Source organism: Molossus molossus, unplaced genomic scaffold (assembly GCF_014108415.1).
Source record: "Molossus molossus isolate mMolMol1 unplaced genomic scaffold, mMolMol1.p scaffold_m16_p_5, whole genome shotgun sequence".
NCBI lineage: Eukaryota > Metazoa > Chordata > Mammalia > Chiroptera > Molossidae > Molossus > Molossus molossus.
Genome location: NW_023425388.1, coordinates 118,262,845 through 118,280,336, shown reverse-complemented (window position 1 = coordinate 118,280,336; position 17,492 = coordinate 118,262,845). Strand labels below are relative to the sequence as shown.

Here is a 17,492-nt window from a genome sequence, read left to right as displayed (position 1 = left end):
GCAATCTATAGATTGAATGCAATCCCCATCAAAATACCAATTACATACTACACAGAACTGGAACAAATACTTCAAAAGTTCTTATGGAACCAAAAAAGACCCCAAATAGCCACAGCAATCTTGGAAAAGAAGAACAAAGTAGGCAGGATCACAATACCAGATTTCAGGTTATACTACAAAGCTACTGTAATCAAAACAGCCTGGTACTGGCACAAGAACAGGCAGATAGATCAATGGAATAGAACAGAGAACCCAGAAATGGACCCAAGGCAATATGCTCAATTAATATTTGACAAAGGTGGCAAGAGCATACAGTGCAGTAAAGACAGCTTCTTTAATCAATGGTGTTGGGAAAATTGGACAGCTACATGCAAAAATATGAAACTAGACCATCAACTTACACCATACACAAGAAATTCATTATTTTATTGAAAGAGTTTTTGTCTTGTTTTTTAAAAAAAGGAGTTCCTTGAACGGTCACGCAGCATGGATACAAGTAACGAGGACCATGTACAGAGATTTCAAAGGATATGTATGTTGCTGTGCTTTGTATTAAACTTGCTGCTAACGACATCATTTTCCCAGGGTCCGCGGCGAGTGGCCATGAGTGGTGGTCTTCTCCTTTTGTTTAAAGTAGGAAATGGTTTCTTCACTCTATTGGCTTCCTGGGGCGGTTATCACAGTATCACAAAATTGGTAGCTTGAAACCACAGGAAGTATCCTTTTCTAGCTCTGGAGGTCGGAAGTCCAGAACCAATCTCTCTGGGCCTGTCTGCAGGGCTTTCTCGAGAGGCTGAGTTCCAGATGCCAGCGGGGTTCCTTGGCGTATGGACTCGTCCCCCGTGTCATCAAAGCCAGGCGGCATCTTCAGGTCTCCTCTGATGCTCTGTGCTCATTGCTGTCTCTTCTCAGCATCCTTTCTCCCTCGCACACAAGGACACGTGTGAGTACCTCGAGGGCCCGCCCAGAGGGCCCGGGTCACTCCCTCCCAAAGATCCGTCACTGAATCACATTCGGAAAGACCCCTTTCCCGCGGAGGTGACATGACGGGGTTCCCCAGGTGAGGGTCGTCTGTCTTTGGGGGCGATTGCTCAGGCGGCTACATTTGCTGTGGCCGCGTCTGCAGTCACGACTGAGTCCCGTGACTACGTGAGGTCTAGAGGTGAGCTTTTGCCTCGGCGCTCCCTGACTCGGGAATGAGGGTGCCGTCCAGGGAGTGCCCGGTGCAGAACTGGAAACTGAATGACACCCCAAAACAAACCCTCTCTGCGGAGGCTTCAGCCAGTGGGGCTCCGAGAGGGAGCTCCTAACCGCACGGCGATCCCCGCCATAAATTAGAGGGACGTTAATTGTCTTCCCCAAAGCATGGCCATTAAGCAGCTGATTGCTCCAACCTTAATTTATTTCGGCATTGCTTGCGTTTCTACCTTTTCAATGGCATTTTACTTTTTCCCCGGTGGGGATATAGACACCTCCCTGACGGCCCTTTCTGGTGTATTTCATCTGTAAGTACAACAGCAGCAGAAAGTAAACGGCGAGTAGGTCCTGCTAAGCCCTGCAGGAAGGCTTTGGGAAGAACTCAGTCGGCGGAGTCTCACTGGGAAACACACTTCCTAAAATCGGAAAGAATAAGAGTATCGATTTCCTAGTTACAAGCCGCTGCATTGTCGGCGACCTTGTAACTGACCAGGAAGGAATTTTCTATGCTGCCGTGTCCACTGTGTTGAGGTGAGACCATCCGAACCACGGTTTTATTCCTGTAACACATTTTTATTCGCGTCCTGCTACGTGCCAGGGATGGTGTGCGGAGCCCTCCCGGGTACAATCGCTTTCTTTCTCCCTGTCAATAGCTTGCACGGGGTTTTCAAGTCCCTCAAACCTTTGCAAAGTCCTGTTCTTGGTCATTTACAACTGAACCAAGGTCACAAAAGGACAGCTCCATTGGAAGTGGAAGAAAAAAGAAGAGAAAAGAAAAGAAAAGAAAAGAAAAGAAAAGAAAAGAAAAAAGAAGGAAAAACACAAGAACGCTGAGAAGCTACATAAATGCCCTCAGCACATCCCCTGTTCTGAGGGCTAATGTACTATGCGATTCATCCATCACCCTAATCGTCCTCCAACTTCTGTCAGAAAGCCGACGAAACGCTAACATCTTAAATGTTTAATATCCTAAAACACATTTCCATTAATCACGCAAATGATCTGGGCATCCACATTTTACAGTCACCTCTTCTGAGATTCCGAGGCCGAAGGGGCTGTGCGTCAGAAATCCATGTTGGCGACGGATACGGTGGAGGGAATATAACCCGGCATGGAAGAATTTTAGAAAGAACATTTTGCCAAGGAATTCCCCGTGTCTATGTTCTATCACGTGTATAAAAAATGACCAGAGTGCTATTCATGCCAGATACTTCTGCTGAGGTGGAAAGTTGTGAGAACACGCACCTCTTCCCTTCTGTTTTCTTACATAGTTGGTGGGTGGCTATTCACACGTGGTTGACCGGCTGTTTTACGCAGAAGTTACCTCGTGTCGCCGGCTAGTTTTTCGGAATTGAGTATGAAAGCGAAACAATCTAAATAAACTCCAGTCTACTTTATTTATACATAAGGAATTTAAATGAAACGTTGTACGTATCTGCTACCTATTATATTTTCTACACACTATACAGTTTAATTTTTTTTTTCAGGTGGTATACTGTGTAGCAGTCACCCACGTGGGATTTGCAACATGTTTTGCAAATATATCTGGTTTTGCTGCGCTTTCATCTGGGAATAGCTCCTGATGAGGTGCACGCAAAGACTGAAATTTTGGAAGAAAGGGATCCAAAAGAGGCCTAATTTCATACAGTCTGTCTTCATTAGATGTATTTTGCGAATTATCACCAAGAAGGAACAATGTAAGAATTTGCTTGACCCTCATTCTAATCATACTTTTAGGAAATACTGAAGTTTCAACCAAAGGGTCCGTTGACCAGTAATCTCTCCAATGTGATTTTTTTTGTTTGTTTGTTTGTCCCATCAATCAACAAACCAAGAAACGTCTTTATGCGTTAACTCGTGAGCGGTCAACAATGTGTTTCGTGTGGGCAGACGGTGTATTGTCTCAGCGACCCTCTGTGGTTCAGCCGACTGTAGGGTTGGTTGTACTGCGAGATAGACCATGTGTTTCCTGCGGTTAGTTGGCCTCACCTGCACAGTGGGAACCTCCATTTATATGCAGACCGTCACCCCAGTCCAGGAAATCTTCATTGTTTGGAAAAATGAGAAATATGTGGGGGTGCGGGGGCATGAAATGCATAAGGAATTGAAAGGGGTTAAGGCATGGGGGCTGGTAGTTTTAGGGGCAACGCTTCACCCTGAAGCTATTTGATTCCCAGTGGGGACGGAGGCCGGTAGTGAAATCGATCCAAGTGACAGAGACCAGGTAAGTGCAGTTGAAGCGGAGTCGCGGAATGGTGCTCACCTGAGCCAGGTAACTGCTGCCACGCGTGGTGATGGGCCAGGGCACGAGTCCAGTTCCCAACGGGACACAGATGGGACGGCCACATCGGGAGCATCCAAGGCTGGCTGGTTTATAAAGGAACTGAATTAACAGGCATGGACGAGGGGGAGGGCGGGGAACCACGAGGGGCTGCCCGGGCAGTGAGCACTGAGGGCCACAGAGCTGTCACTGAATCCAGACCCGACAGCCGAGAGAAAGGAGCCGTGATCACCATCTGTAGGGAAGAGAAAGTGTACGAAAGCCACCTGCAGGGGACTAGTGACCTGTGATTACTGGAGACAGCCTGCACAGGGGATCCCACAGGACGAACAAATGCCCCGACCCACTGCCCTCCTTCCGTCCAGGTGCCTGATGGGCCCCCCGTTCCCTGGTCCAACAGGAGCCCGAGGGCACAGATCCAAGATGAAGCCCACACAGGTCAGCTTCCCCCAGGGGGCCCCAGGGCTACGCGTGTGGACGGTGCATCTGGAGAGAGACCCGGGCAGTCAGAACCCAAAATTCATAGCCACCCTTGGAGTGATTCTCTTTACTCCTTCATTTTTTTTTTCTTTTACAATTTCTTCTATTTTCTTTTATGTTTATTTTCCTTCACAGTATCTCCTGATGCTGCATTCATGATCTTAGTAAGATTTTAGTAGCAATATTCCTCCCCAGGACATGAACCACCTTCGCCTCTGAGTGATCAGATATTAACAAAACAAACAGCCCGGCTGGCGTGGCTCAGTGGCTGAGCATCGACCCTGCACCGAGAGGTCACTGGTTTGATTCCCGGTCAGGGCACAAGCCCAGGTTGTGGGCTGATCCCCAGTGGGGGGCGTGTTCTCTCTCATCGATGTTTCTCTCTCTCTCCCTCTCTTTTCCTCTCTCTGACATCAATAAAGGAAAAAAAATTAAAAAACAAATGAACATACATAGCTCTCTGCCACCCAGACAGTTCATTATTTCCCTATACAGTTTTTTTTTTTTTTTTTTTCAGTATACCAGTGCACTTTTCAATGTTTCTAGTCTATATGGCTAAGGCACAGTGAAGTCTTCTAACCATATTTCCCTTGTAAAAGATTGAGCTCTTACTTCCCGAATCCAGTGGAGATACAGTTGTTGTCATCCAGAAAGACGGATTATTTCCGGAGCATCTTTACCGGTCGCTGCAGGAACGACTGCGTGATGATGTCACAAACAAACAGCTGCAGAAAACCGACAAACCACTGCATCAGTTCACGCAGCCCCGGGTCCAAGTGCTTCTGCGTCTCCTCTTGTGGAGCTCGCTACTTTTTTATGAATATGCATACTGGAGGGGAGGGGGACTTCCATCTGCTCCCCTTTACTGATTCTCTGCTATTTCTGAGCTGTGCATCATGACGGAGCTTCGGAAATAGACGACCGTTTACGTGACAGATGGATATAAAGAGGAGAAGGAGCGGATCATTGCAAACATGTATAATTTATGCCGACCGAGGATGCAGAACTGCCTTCCACCCCGCCCTGGTCTGCACATAAAGTGATTTCTGCCCACTCCCTTGGCCGCTCGCCCAAGAACTCTCCCCTGCGGAGAAATGGGGCTCTGCCCTCAGCCCCTCCGGGGGCCCCAGGAAGTCAAAAGAGATCTCTGAATTTACTAATGTCATTTTTTTTAATTCTTCCCTCATGGCTTCTTAATTGGTGACATCCGTCACGGAGACCCTGCTGCGGATCCGCGTGAGCCTTTGCATGGACAAGAAAGGGGGAGGTCGTGAGAAGTCCCTTCCCCCGGTGGCTGCCTCTGACCTTCGGTTTCCCGGCAGGTCCTCTGCCTAGATGCCCATCGGCTCAGTAGAGCTGTAAATGTCTGTTTACACTTCGCGTACATGTGTAAGCGCCTTCCTAAGGGTTCCTCTGTTGGCAACAGCACTACCAGCGGCCACCCCGAGGTCAAGACCAGGGCCCAGGGTACGGCGGGAGCAGGAACACACCCACATCTTTGATTCATTTATTCATCCATCCATATAGGCATTTATTTATTTATTCCACCATTCAGTCTTCACACATGGTTATTCCTGTTCTGGGCCAGGGATGAGGAGTCAAAGCAGATGCAACCTCTTCCTACACCATCAGGACTGAACAAAGCAATTCTCTGTGCTGACGACGCTCGTTTGTCTGCAAAGTTCTGTTACGTCAGCTTCCGGTTGCTGGGCAGAGACCAGGCCCTCAGGCCACGTGTGTCCGAAACATTTTAAAGTACTGCAAGTCGCCCTGGCCGGTGTGGCTCAGCGGTTAGAGCATCGGCCTGCGGTCCAGAGAGACCCGGGTTCAGTTCCCGCTAAGGGCATGTACCTCGGTTGCAGTTTGTCCCCGGCCCTGGTTGGGGCGTGTGGGTGGCAACCACTCGGTGTGTCTCTCTCACGTCGATGTTTCTCTCTCTCTCTTCCCCCCTCTCTCCTTCCTCCTCTATCTGAAGATAAATGCAAAAATGTCTTCGGGTGAGGATAAAAACAAATAAAATAAAATAAGTAAAAGTACCACGCATCCACCACCTTGCTGCGGCAGCAGGCGTGCGCGTGCATTTTGTGTCCACGTACCAGGTGTCGCGCACGCCCAGCACGCATTAAACATCATCTCGTTTCATCAGCTCAGTGATATGAATGACTAGGACTATAATTGTTTACACCTTGTAGAGGGGGAAATTAGCTCCAAGCACAAGTGTCCTGCCCCAAATCACACCGACCTCAAACCAGCACCTCCAATCGATGTGTTCGGGCACAACTGGGTATGATCAGATGAACTCTGTGATACGTACGGAGTGTGAGGCTTTACCTCGGTCTCCTTTCGATAGCCCCCAAAAGCTGGTCACATTATTGACAGACTGTTCTCCTTTGGCCTATATTTAGTAACGGTTCACTTTGTGCTCAACTTTTACCGAGTTTTACATGACTTCCCACTTTGGGGAGGGGTATGTGAAGTCTGCAGGCTGATGAGTCACACGATTTCCTTTGCCCACGGCTGGGGATGGGAGCGGGGGACTGGGCGAAACGGGAGGGGCACCTAAAATTTCTTCACCTCATTTTTCTCAGAACTTGTGCTCGGGACGGAAGTTTCTCAATATGAAATGTCATCAATTTGGCTCCAGTCAGGAAGTTGCGAGGTGCCTGTAACCTCAGTGAATTGAATGTTCTCTAAAACATGATGATCTCTAGCTGCCTATCATTCCCACCCCCAACACCCACCACCCCCCAAACTCTCTTCCTGCCCATCGCTGTTGACGTGTTAAAAGTTGCTTTATGTCTTAGCTAATTCCCTTGGTGGTTTCACTGACTAGAAAAACCGCTGATAAAATATTTCAGGGTAAACATATCTTTGTGTTTACACTAGCAAGAGCACGGGGGAAGGGACTAGAATGTAAAGGATCCAAGTTTCGCTTTTATCCGAAAAGTATTACAAGGATTTTATTTATTTGCCTGGAATAAACCTTCCCCGGCCACGCATACCAGCGAACAAACCTACATTTGTAAATATAGACTGTCCCCGGGATCGGAATAATCGTTGCACCCCAGAATGGTTTTGCAACCTTTCGATACTGAAGGACACAACTGATTTCAATAGAGAAGAGAGACTGGGGTGGGGAGGTTTCTAATGCAGACGATCTGATCCAAAGGGGCTTTGAGAGGCTTGTGGATGGAGAACACAGCAGAAACCATCCCAGAAAAAGAAGTAGCGTAGAAAAGTCGCCAAGGGAACCGCGCATTCAGGGAATCGCGAGCAGATCGGTCAACGAGGCATGAGAAGAAACGCAGCTCACAGAGGTGGGTGACACATGGTTGAGGAAGACCTCACGTGTCCCGGGAGAACGTTTTAATGTCCTCGAGACGACGAGGGGCCGTCGGATAATTTCCAGCTGGAAAGCACACGGTTCGCTCTGCGTGTTGGGAGGACCGTTCGGGAGGGTCTGTGCAGGGCGGACGGAGCAGGAGGTCACTTGGAGAACCGAGGTCAGCTGGACAGCGAGTGTGCTATTGCACACGGGAGTCCTGCGGTGGAGACACAGGCAGCGTCCGCGGGCACGGACAGAAAGCCGTAAACACGAGGTGGGATCCAGAGAACCTGACTGGTTATCGGGTCTCTACGAAGAGGAGCCGAGTGACATGAAGTGAGGGATGATTTTCCGCTTTGGGTAACGGGCGGGGTGTTGGCACTGTTATGGACAGGGCGGTTGGGAAGGAAAAAAAGAGACACACTGTAGACAAAACCGAGGACTTGGGTGTGCTGAGTTACAGCTTCCGAAAGTGCAAGGGACTTCGGGGTCGGGGGTGGAGGACAGACCACAGGACTTCTACACATGCATGTGTAACCAATGGACATGGGCAACAACGCTGGGGACGGGGTGGGGGGCTTGGGAGGAGGGTGTCAATGGGGGAAAAAAGGAGAAACATCTGCAACAAAAATAACTTAATAAAAACAATTATAAAAAAAAAAGTGCTATGGACCAAACTATGCCCACCCCTGAGATTTCTATATCGAGGCTCTCATCCCCAACGTAGGGTGTTTAGAGATGGGGCCTTCGGGACATAATCTTCATGAAGATGGGCCTTGGTGATGGGATTAGTGTCCTTCTAAGAAGAGTCCCCAGGAAGCTCCCTGTCTCTCTGCCCAGTGAGCGCACAGGAAGAAGGGGGTGTCTCTCAGCCAGGAAGAGGGCTCTCGGCAGCCCAGCCACGCTGGCGCCCCCACCTTGGACTTCCAGGTTCTAGAACTGTGAGCAAATCAAGCCACGCAGCCTGTGGCACTGTGTTCCGGCAGCCCACGCCGACTCGCACGCAGAGGGATTCGGAAGTCAGGTAGTGAACACATCGGGGGCTCGGGAGACAGACTGAGACGAGGTGATGAGCTTGGGAGTCATCAGTACGCGCACGACAAAAAGTGAGGACTGAAGATGAAGCCTGGTCCGGGGGGAGAGATTGTGTCAGAATGTCTACGGTGAAAACACGTTAAGGAACACTAGTCTGGAAAATAGCACGTGCACCGAGTCCTTTTGATTTTTTAAAGTCAGGGCATTTCAAAATGAAACACATTTACACTTAAGGTGAAGCAGCCGCACGACCATTACAATTGGTTTGACTGCATCAGAATGGACAATGTGTTGTCTGCACTGTATTCCAGGTAACAGTGATGAAATCAACGAACAAGGACTGAACTCCACTGTGGACGAGGATGAAATGTCTCCAACACTGACTCGCACTTTTCTGGTCCCATTTAAAAACAAGTGTGGCCCTGGCCAGTTTGGCTCAGCGGTTGGAGCGCTGGCCTGCGGTCCAGAGAGTCCCGGGTTCGGTCCCCGCTAGGGGCACGTCCCAAAATAATAATAATAATAAAAAAATAAAAGCAAGTGTAAATGCTTATATATTTATTTATTTTTTATCCTCACCCAAGGACATTTTTTTTCATTTTTTGTTCAGGTAGAGTGGGAGGGAGAGAAAGAGGAAGAGAGCGAGAGAGCGAGAGAGAGAGAGCGAGAGCGAGAGAGAGAGAGAGAGAGAGAGAGAGAAACATCGACGTGTCCATGAAAAAGACACATCGAGTGGCTGCCACCCACACGACCCAACCAGGGCCGGGGACAAACTGCAACCGAGATATGTGCCCTTAGCGGGAACCGAACCTGGGTCTCTGTGGACCACAGGCTGGCGCTCTAACCGCTGACCCACACCGGCCAGGGCCAGTGTAAATGTTTAAATTCCACTTGGACAACTGGTCACCCAGACACAGACTCCAGGACTCTCTCTTCACCAATAGACACAAATTCAAAGCTAGCAGGTAGGAGGAAAAGAGGTGGTTTATTTTTATTTTTATTTAGTTTTTGCAGAATTTATCATTTTACACTTACAAAATAAACCCCCCCCCCAAAATACCAAAGATTTAGATGAGACCCTTTCTTATACACACACGTGAAATATTAACATGTAGCATTTAAAGTAATAAATATACACAGTCTTTACAATAACTGGGAGTGTTAGACTATCAACTTTTATGTACAAGTATGGAGATGAAAACATCTTAACTTTCGGTTGTATCTGCAAATTCTTCTTGCTCTCCTGTCGGATCCCTCGGCCCGAGGAGAGGTCAGTGCGGTGCCGCCGTGTCCGTGATAGAAATCTTCTGTACCATGTCAGACAGGTTTTCAGACTCCGGATCCTCTTTGCCATTATCTGAGTTTTCGGATGAGATATAACAACCCGAGTCCCTTGGGCAGTCATCTAGCGGTGGCTTATTTAAGGAGCTGTCTGGACTTGAGGACAGGGGCACAGATTCATCGACCTGGAGAGCTGGACCTGGGAGAGAGGACAGCAGTTAGGCAGAGCCAAGCAGTTTTATTCACGTCCCCATTCATCTTTGAGCGATTGCATCTCTCCAACCTTGACTTCGTACAGTGGAGACTTCTGCAAGTAAACGATGTGTTTGTTCCTTGCAAAAAGAGGTGTTTACACTCAAATAGTCAAGCCACTGTTTTCTTAGAAGACAAAGTTTGCTGCTCCTGTACAGCTGCATGGAATTCATAAGCAAAGATCGGTATGGTCCCACATTTTACATTGATAACACGTTGCCAAAGAAAGCAGATTGTATCCACAGGGTGACGGGCGCCTTGTCCAAATACTCCTTAAAGTCACATCAGAAAAAAGTCACTTGTCGTTTAAATGTACAGCCCACATTAATGGTGATCTTTGTGAACAATTCTAGCATCATGATAATGTGGATTAATGAATGAAAGATCCCTGTGGGCAACAAGGTAGAGCAGGACTTCAGTTGCTTGGAATTTAACTCATAAAACTTAGCGTATTCAAAATAGTCACAGAGATGGCAAGTACAGCTCAGGAAATATAGCCCATGATATTGTAATAGCTGTGTACGTGGCCAGGTGGGTGCTGGAATACCAGGGGGAGCGCTTTGTAAAGGAGCCGATTGTCGGACTATGATGTGCACCCAAAACTTGTACAAAATAATACTGCATGTCAACTTTAATTAAAAGAGAAAGACTGCCCTGGCCGGTTTGGCTCAGCGGTTAGAGCGTCGGCCTGCGGTACAGAGAGACCCGGGTTCGGTTCCCGCTAAGGGCACGTACCTCGGTTGCAGTTTGTCCCCGGCCCTGGTTGGTCGTGCGGGTGGTAACCACTCGATGTGTCCCTTCACGTCGATGTTTCTCTCTCTCTCTCTCTTCCTCTCTCTCCCTCCCGCTCTGTCTGAACAAAAAATGCAAAAATGTCCTCGGGTGAGGATTAAAAAAAAAAAGAAAAAAAAAAAAAAAAAGAGAAAGACTATATTGATTTTAAAAAATACTTAGAGTATTCAGGATTTTTCTACCTGTGCATTCATCAGGAAAACAGCCCTAGAAACCAGGTTGCTTTTAGGTGGTAAACGACCACCATTTCTACGGAGTCTGCCTTATTTAGTGTGTCTCCTAGATCTTTGTGTGTAGTAATTGTTTGAAGAACAAGTACTTATGATCCTACTGGTAACTGTCATCAGGGCAGTATTCTCTATTCAACTGGCATCTTTTCAGAAACATATTAACATTAGAGATGTAACAAAAGATAGGTCTAAAGAAACTAAGTAGCCCTATGAAGTGTTACTGTTCTCGAGAATTCCTCCGTATCTGCATTCTTTTTGTTACTTTTTGTTTCTTTCCCTCCCCCGACACCAGTAAGTGGGGTCTCTCTGCATCATTAGATGGGGTTCTCAGAGAGGAGATGGGTCTTAGCCCACCAGCTCTTAGGTATATCAGCATGTTCCTTCCCCATACAGCCTCGGGACTTTCCCCACTTGGGACATTTGAAGAGCCAAACCCGGGGAACCAAGCAATACTCTTCAGGTGGGACAAGACCTCCGCCGTCAGATGCTACGTACGTCATCCCCTTCCCGTCCGAAGAAAGTCAGTCCTACCTTCAAAACCCTTGGGGGAAGGAAACGGCAATTTTCCTCAACAGGCTCTTATAATGCTAAGCAATTTATCTATAGGAAATCCACCCTTTATCTTGTCGACACATCTGGGTTCTAAATGCATTTTCTGGGCTCCAGATATCTCGCCGACTTAGTCTATGGTGCACTGCGTGTCCACTTGTATCAACCTCTGTTACACGGGAGAATTGAGCCCTGGAGCCTTATAGGTAATGAGTTAACCTCTCCCGCTTCAGTGTATCTACAATGTTATCAGTTTGTAACTGATTTGAAAAAAGAATTGAAAAAAGAATTACTGAAATTATTTTTGGTATTCTGTAGTTTCGATAAGGAACACAGGTCGAGAAGGCTGGAAACAATGATAAATATCATTTCTCTCAACGCTACTCATCTTCAGAATGAAACATAACAGCCGTGTGGCCTTTTCCTCAAAGTCTTTACTTGCAACAAAGAAGCCGTTTCCCGAATTTCCTCCAGCTTTGCCACAACTGTAACTGTGGGTCCGATGATCAGTCATTGCCATCCCGTCATGTTATAGCTGGTCCTAGGTATAAGGTGCTTTACTTTTAATATGCACCTCTTGCCCTGGCCGGTTTGGCTCAGTGGTTAGAGCATCAGCCTGCGGTCCGGAGAGACCTGGGTTTGGTTCCCGCTAAGGGCACATACCTCAGTTGCAGTTTGTCCCCGGCCCTGGTTGGGTCGTGTGGGTGGCAGCCACTCGATGTGTCCCTTCACGTCGATGTTTCTCTCTCTCCCCCTCCCACTCTATCTGAACGAAATATTGAAAAATGTCCTCGGGTGAAGATTTAAAAAAAAAAAACAACGCACCTCTTGTAAGTGTTATTTTTTAAAGTTCAGCTAGCAGAAAGCATCCTCTCTTTCTGAGTCATAACAACCATCAGGTTGGGGGAAGTCTATTTAATACTCATTCTCCTGTAGAAGGATCGGTTTCACTTTTGTTTCCGAGCCCCTGTTTGGGGTGGGAGGCAGCTCTGAAATCGGGCCTCATTTCTGAGGATGCCCCTCCCCCCATCTGTCTTTTTTTTTTTTTCTTTTGATCCTCACCCGAGGATATTTTTTTCCATTTTTTTGTACAGAGAGAGTGGGAGGGAGAGAGTGGGAGGGAGAGAGAGAGAGAGAGAGAGAGAGAGAGAGAGAAACATCGATGTGAAAGGGACACATCGAGTGGCTGCCACCCGCACGACCAACCAGGGCCAGGGACAAACTGCAACCGAAGTACATGCCCTTAGCGGGAACCGAACCCGGGTCTCTCCGGACCGCAGGCCGACACTCTAACCGCTGAGCCAAACCGGCCAGGGCCCCCCGTCTGTCTTATAGCCACTAAGAGATGAGCCCGGTCTCTGCTCCATTACCCGTGTCTCTGGAAAAGACTGGAGCTCACCCTGTGCTTTCTGCTGCATCCCATCGACCACTGTCCTTGGAGTGTGACCCTCCGAGCGCTGGCAGGACAAGGACCCATGTCCCCAGATTACACTGCGGCCTATCACCTCAACTCGAAACGGAAATGACTCATTTGCCGCCCTTCAGCCCGACATCCACACAGGACGTGGTCCCATCAAAACCGCCTCCAATGCCTTGTTCTATTTAGGCTGGTTGCTGATCGTGGGGTTCTCTTCCAGACAGAAACTTTAGGCTTAAAGTTCTCTGATGTCCAAAATGCGCCCTTTTCCTTTCAAAAAACAAGTAACTAGCGTGTGATTTTTCACTCAGAAGCCTTTATGCATCGTCTCAAAGGGCCGCAAAGTGAACACATTATGGGAAAAATCCGACCTGAACAGAGACTGTGTCATTTATTAGCACCGGCTGTAAAAACGTATTTGTGTATCTTCCCATCTGAGAAACCGTGGATGGCGTTCTCGAGATTCTAGGAATCGGTGTATTGGAAATACAGGTTATTTATTGTGGAAATTTTTTTTATCTGCAGTTTTTATGGCCCAAGGAAATGGCTTCTCAGTATGAAAGTTACGTGGTGCAGTAATTTACAGAACAGCAGTAATTTGTTAAATGATTTCGCAGCGCAATGAAAACATGCCTAGGCCTCCCCCGACGTCTCCCCCCCCCCCGCATCTCCCCCAGGCTTGCCATCATTTCGGGCAGGCGATCAGCCTGGGGGGAGACAGTCCTCACTAGGTCCTGTTAGGGAGATAAAAGCTACACAGCATTACACTTCGTGTGGTGTGGTGGTTTTCCCAGAAGAGGGGATGCAGTCACAGTGATGCACCCACATTTTCTCTCTAAGTCCTTTAGTCCCCCGCTTGTGACCACGGAACAGAGTAAAGCTAACTGACCTACCTAGAAATTGAAACGCTGCCCCTCATCAGTGCTGTCCCGTGGTCCCATCGTCTGTGCTAACCAGGCAAGGAGCGAACAAAACAGCTTGTTTTCAGGATCACACGCTTGCCACGGGATGTCCGAGCGCAGCGCTTTTAAACCAGAAACGCTTGTGACATGTTACGTTTAAAAAGCCCTATCTCCTTTATGTGTTCTATTATGAAAATTACCTAAAAACGTGGACAAATATGCATACAATTCCCAAAGGAAAGGGAGTGTTGACATTTTAGATAGATTTCCTCTATCTTCCTTGGATCGTCTGCAATGTCTTACATTCTATTTTAATAAAAATTAAACATTTAAATGGTACAGTTTTTTTTTTTTTTTGATAAAGCCACTGAAAGGTTTGCAAACATTCTAAAGGCGATACATTTTCAAATCCGAGCACATTGGGGATTACAAAATCATTTGAGAAGGGTGCCCTTTTGGTCAGCTAACAGGAGGAGGTCAGCAAACATTCCCAACTGTTCTGTACTCTATGTAATACAAATAAAGAAAACAATTATAAGAAAAAATTACTTAGATAACATTTGGTCATGAAGAACTGATTTGAATCTTAAAATATTTTATTCTTATCAATTTTTATGAAATTGAATAAAGCCTATGGGCTTTATTCATAGTCATTAACGAAGATTAAAAGTGGCTGGTGATGAAAACAAAAACAAAGAATATGATTATTCATAAAATAATAGTATTGGATTTGCGACATTTAATGACGTATAGGCGATCTCAATTATACTAAAAGTGAAAAAACAAAACAAAACAAAATGAAAAAAACTTCAGGAACTCAAACTAGATCCTGATTCTGGTAAAATGTTCTCAGACCGTAAGGAGAAAAATCTGTCCTGGTCACAGGTGAGAAGGTTAAGGGTTTCACTAACAATGTAAAGTACTAATTTTTGTTGGACTTTCCCTGGTTTCTCATCCAAATCTTCCCGGTATCGACTTGGCTACAGCGTTCGCCTGTATTTCTTGGGGTCAAGTATTATACAGTCACAGCACCCGGAGAGCTGAGGAGGGTGCAGCACAGGGGCCCAATCAACAGTTCTCAACATAAGAAGAAGGCGATGTTTAGATTCATTGGAAGGAAGAGGAACTGAAGAAGAGAAAAGAAGGACTTTTGTTGCGCTCCAGTGAAGATACCTCTCAGCTCTGAATTCTCTTTCTTTTTTTTTTATCCTCATCCAAGGACATTTTTTTCATTTTTTGCTCAGACAGAAAGGGAGGGAGAGAGAGGAAGAGAGACAGAGAGAAACATCGATGTGAAAGAGACACATCGAGTGGCTGCCACCCGCACGACCAACCAGGACCGGGGACAAACTGCAACTGAGGTCCGCGCCCTTAGTGGGAACCGAACCCGGGACTCTCTGGACCGCAGGCCGACGCTCTAACCGCTGAGCCAAACTGGCCAGGGCCGAGGATATTTATCCATTTATCCTAAGATAGAATGAGAGGGAGGGAGAGAGAGACAGAGAGAGAGAGAGACATCGATATGAGAGGCACATCCGTTGGTTGCCTCCCGCACAACCCGATCAGGGTCGGGGAACAACTGAAGCTGAGGTACGTGGCCTGGGCTGGAGTCGAACCCGCAACTCATTGGTCCAGGGCTGCGTATCTCTCAATGTATTTAAGCGGATCACTGAAGGACGTTCGCACCGGCTTCCTGTACCTCGAGCGAGGGGCGGGCAGCTGAGCCACCCGCGCCCCCCCGCGCCCCCCCGCGCCCCCCCCCCCGCGCCCCCGTGGAAGCGCAGTTAGCCGGACACGCCCCCGGGGCTGGGACCGCTGGGTGAACACGTGCGCGCACAGCCCGCTTTGAGCGCGGAGGACACCGGCTCCGGGACTTTGCAGCAGGGACACGGGTTAGCGCGCACGTGCGGGTCTGACGCCTGCACGCAAAGCCTCACCTACGTAGGGGGCTGCGGGGGGCTGCGGGGAGCTGCGGGGATGTACCCCAAAACGTCTTTTCTCCCTCAGTCAGCAAGTATTGTCTGCCAGCATCTGGCAACAACCCCTTCACGCAAGACCTGGGGACCCTGGACGGCAGGGGCGACATCAGGCCCAGCCCGCTCGGCCGGGACAGTCGTCACAAAGCCACCCCTAGGGCGCAGTCCCAGCCGGCCACGCACCGGCGCCCTGCGCGACAGGCTGCGCGTCCCCGGAGACGGGCGCCAACATCCTACGAGCTTTTCTCTGGGAACTCTCCTCCGGTACCCGAGTAAAAATGTTTCTCTTTCATTTCATTGCCTTTCGTTTCCCTTTTTGGTAATACATAAAATACGGCGTCTATTATAAATTAAGTCTGGGGGGGTCAAAAAGGAGATCTGAAGAAATTCAACCGCAGCAGGCCCAGCAGCGACGACAGAAACGGGTGTGAGATGCGTATCTGGAGACCCGGCGAGCAAGGCCCACGTGCTTCCCTGCGCCGTGTCCACGCAGGCTCGGCCTCTCTCGTTTTCCTTTTCGGCTGCACGTACGTTGGTGGAGTCTAGGTGGGCATCGTATGGCAGGTGGGCCAGAAGCACTTGTCAGGGGCTAGAGCGCGGGCGCCCTGGAAGCTCCCCGGCCAACGCTGGGCGGCAGCCTGCGCAGCTGCAAAGCCCCCCTGGCGGCCAGCGCACGTGGCAGGCTCCTGTGGGGCTGTGCCAGGTGCCCGGAGTCGTTCTGGGCAGGTAGGCAGACAGGAGGGCACAACTGGGGATCGCGGAGCAAGGGGGGCTGCTGCGACCACAGCTGTGCCAACAGCTGGGCACACGACCCGCCCTCCCCTCCTCACTGAGCACAGCAGGCAAGGCTGCGGGTACCTGGGCCCCACACACATCCCGGTCCAGTCTGCTCATTCTGCCAGCAGGATGTTTTTAAATTTGAAATTTAATTATCCCTCCGCTGAAGGGAAAACACGTCCCCCAAGGACAGCAGTGCGCATTCTCCCACGCACTTTTCAGACACATCAAAGGGTTTCCAAGTGTGGGAACAGAAGGAAGCCTTCGGGATAAAGAGAGAGGAGTTACTGTGAACAGCAGTTAACCTTCTACAGAGACATTTCTCAGCAAGGTGAAGGGGTCTTGAAGGTTGTGTTTGCGGAAACACGCACACACACACACTCTCTCTACTCTCGTGTTTTTACTTGCTGGGAATGTTTATTCTCAGTAAACAGACCATTTTAAAATTCAGAAGATAAACAGAGAAACCCAAATGCGCACAAAATAAACAGTTCCTGCTCCGTCACTCCTTCAAGAGCGGAGTCTCGCCCCAGTTCTTCTTCTTCTGACCGCGTCTGGATCCCCAGCTGGGAGCCAGCAACCTACTTCTCCTCCGCTCTGACGCAGCCCCGCAGCGAGCTCACATACCCCGGTACCGTCTGGCGGGGATCGCAGAACCCCGAAGTGGTTCTCCCCCAGGGGTGACCCTGAGATCAGCCCCCACCACTGCCAGCCCTTCCGTCTGCTGGGCAGGGAAGCACCTGTCCCTCCTGTCAAGCAGTAACCTGGAGCGTTTACTGTGGTTTACGTTGTCAAGGTCAAAGTGGGCGCAGGGCTGTCTCTTTGGGGCCTATGAGAAGAGGGAAATTGTTTGCCCTGAGTCGTAGGTGTCCGTTTTCTGTCCCCATCCCATCCCCCATCCTCGTGCTTCTCTGGGCATATTAAGACCCTCAGGGGGCTGTGGTCTTTCTACAGTATCGCAAAGTTTTCATTCTTGTCCAAAACACAGGTGCCCCCTCTGC

The 17,492-nt window shown here is 48.7% G+C and overlaps 1 protein-coding gene across 1 annotated transcript in view; it reads right to left on the bottom strand.

The window, feature by feature from the left end:
* Nucleotides 1-9,365: 9,365 nt before the first annotated feature.
* SAMSN1 (SAM domain, SH3 domain and nuclear localization signals 1) overlaps nt 9,366-17,492 on the bottom strand; it is a 48,326-nt gene continuing 40,199 nt past the window's right edge. The window contains exon 8 of the mRNA XM_036242863.1: nt 9,366-9,795. Coding sequence (XP_036098756.1) covers nt 9,587-9,795 — 209 coding nt within the window. The 3' untranslated portion in view covers nt 9,366-9,586. The remainder of the gene's footprint in view (nt 9,796-17,492) is intronic.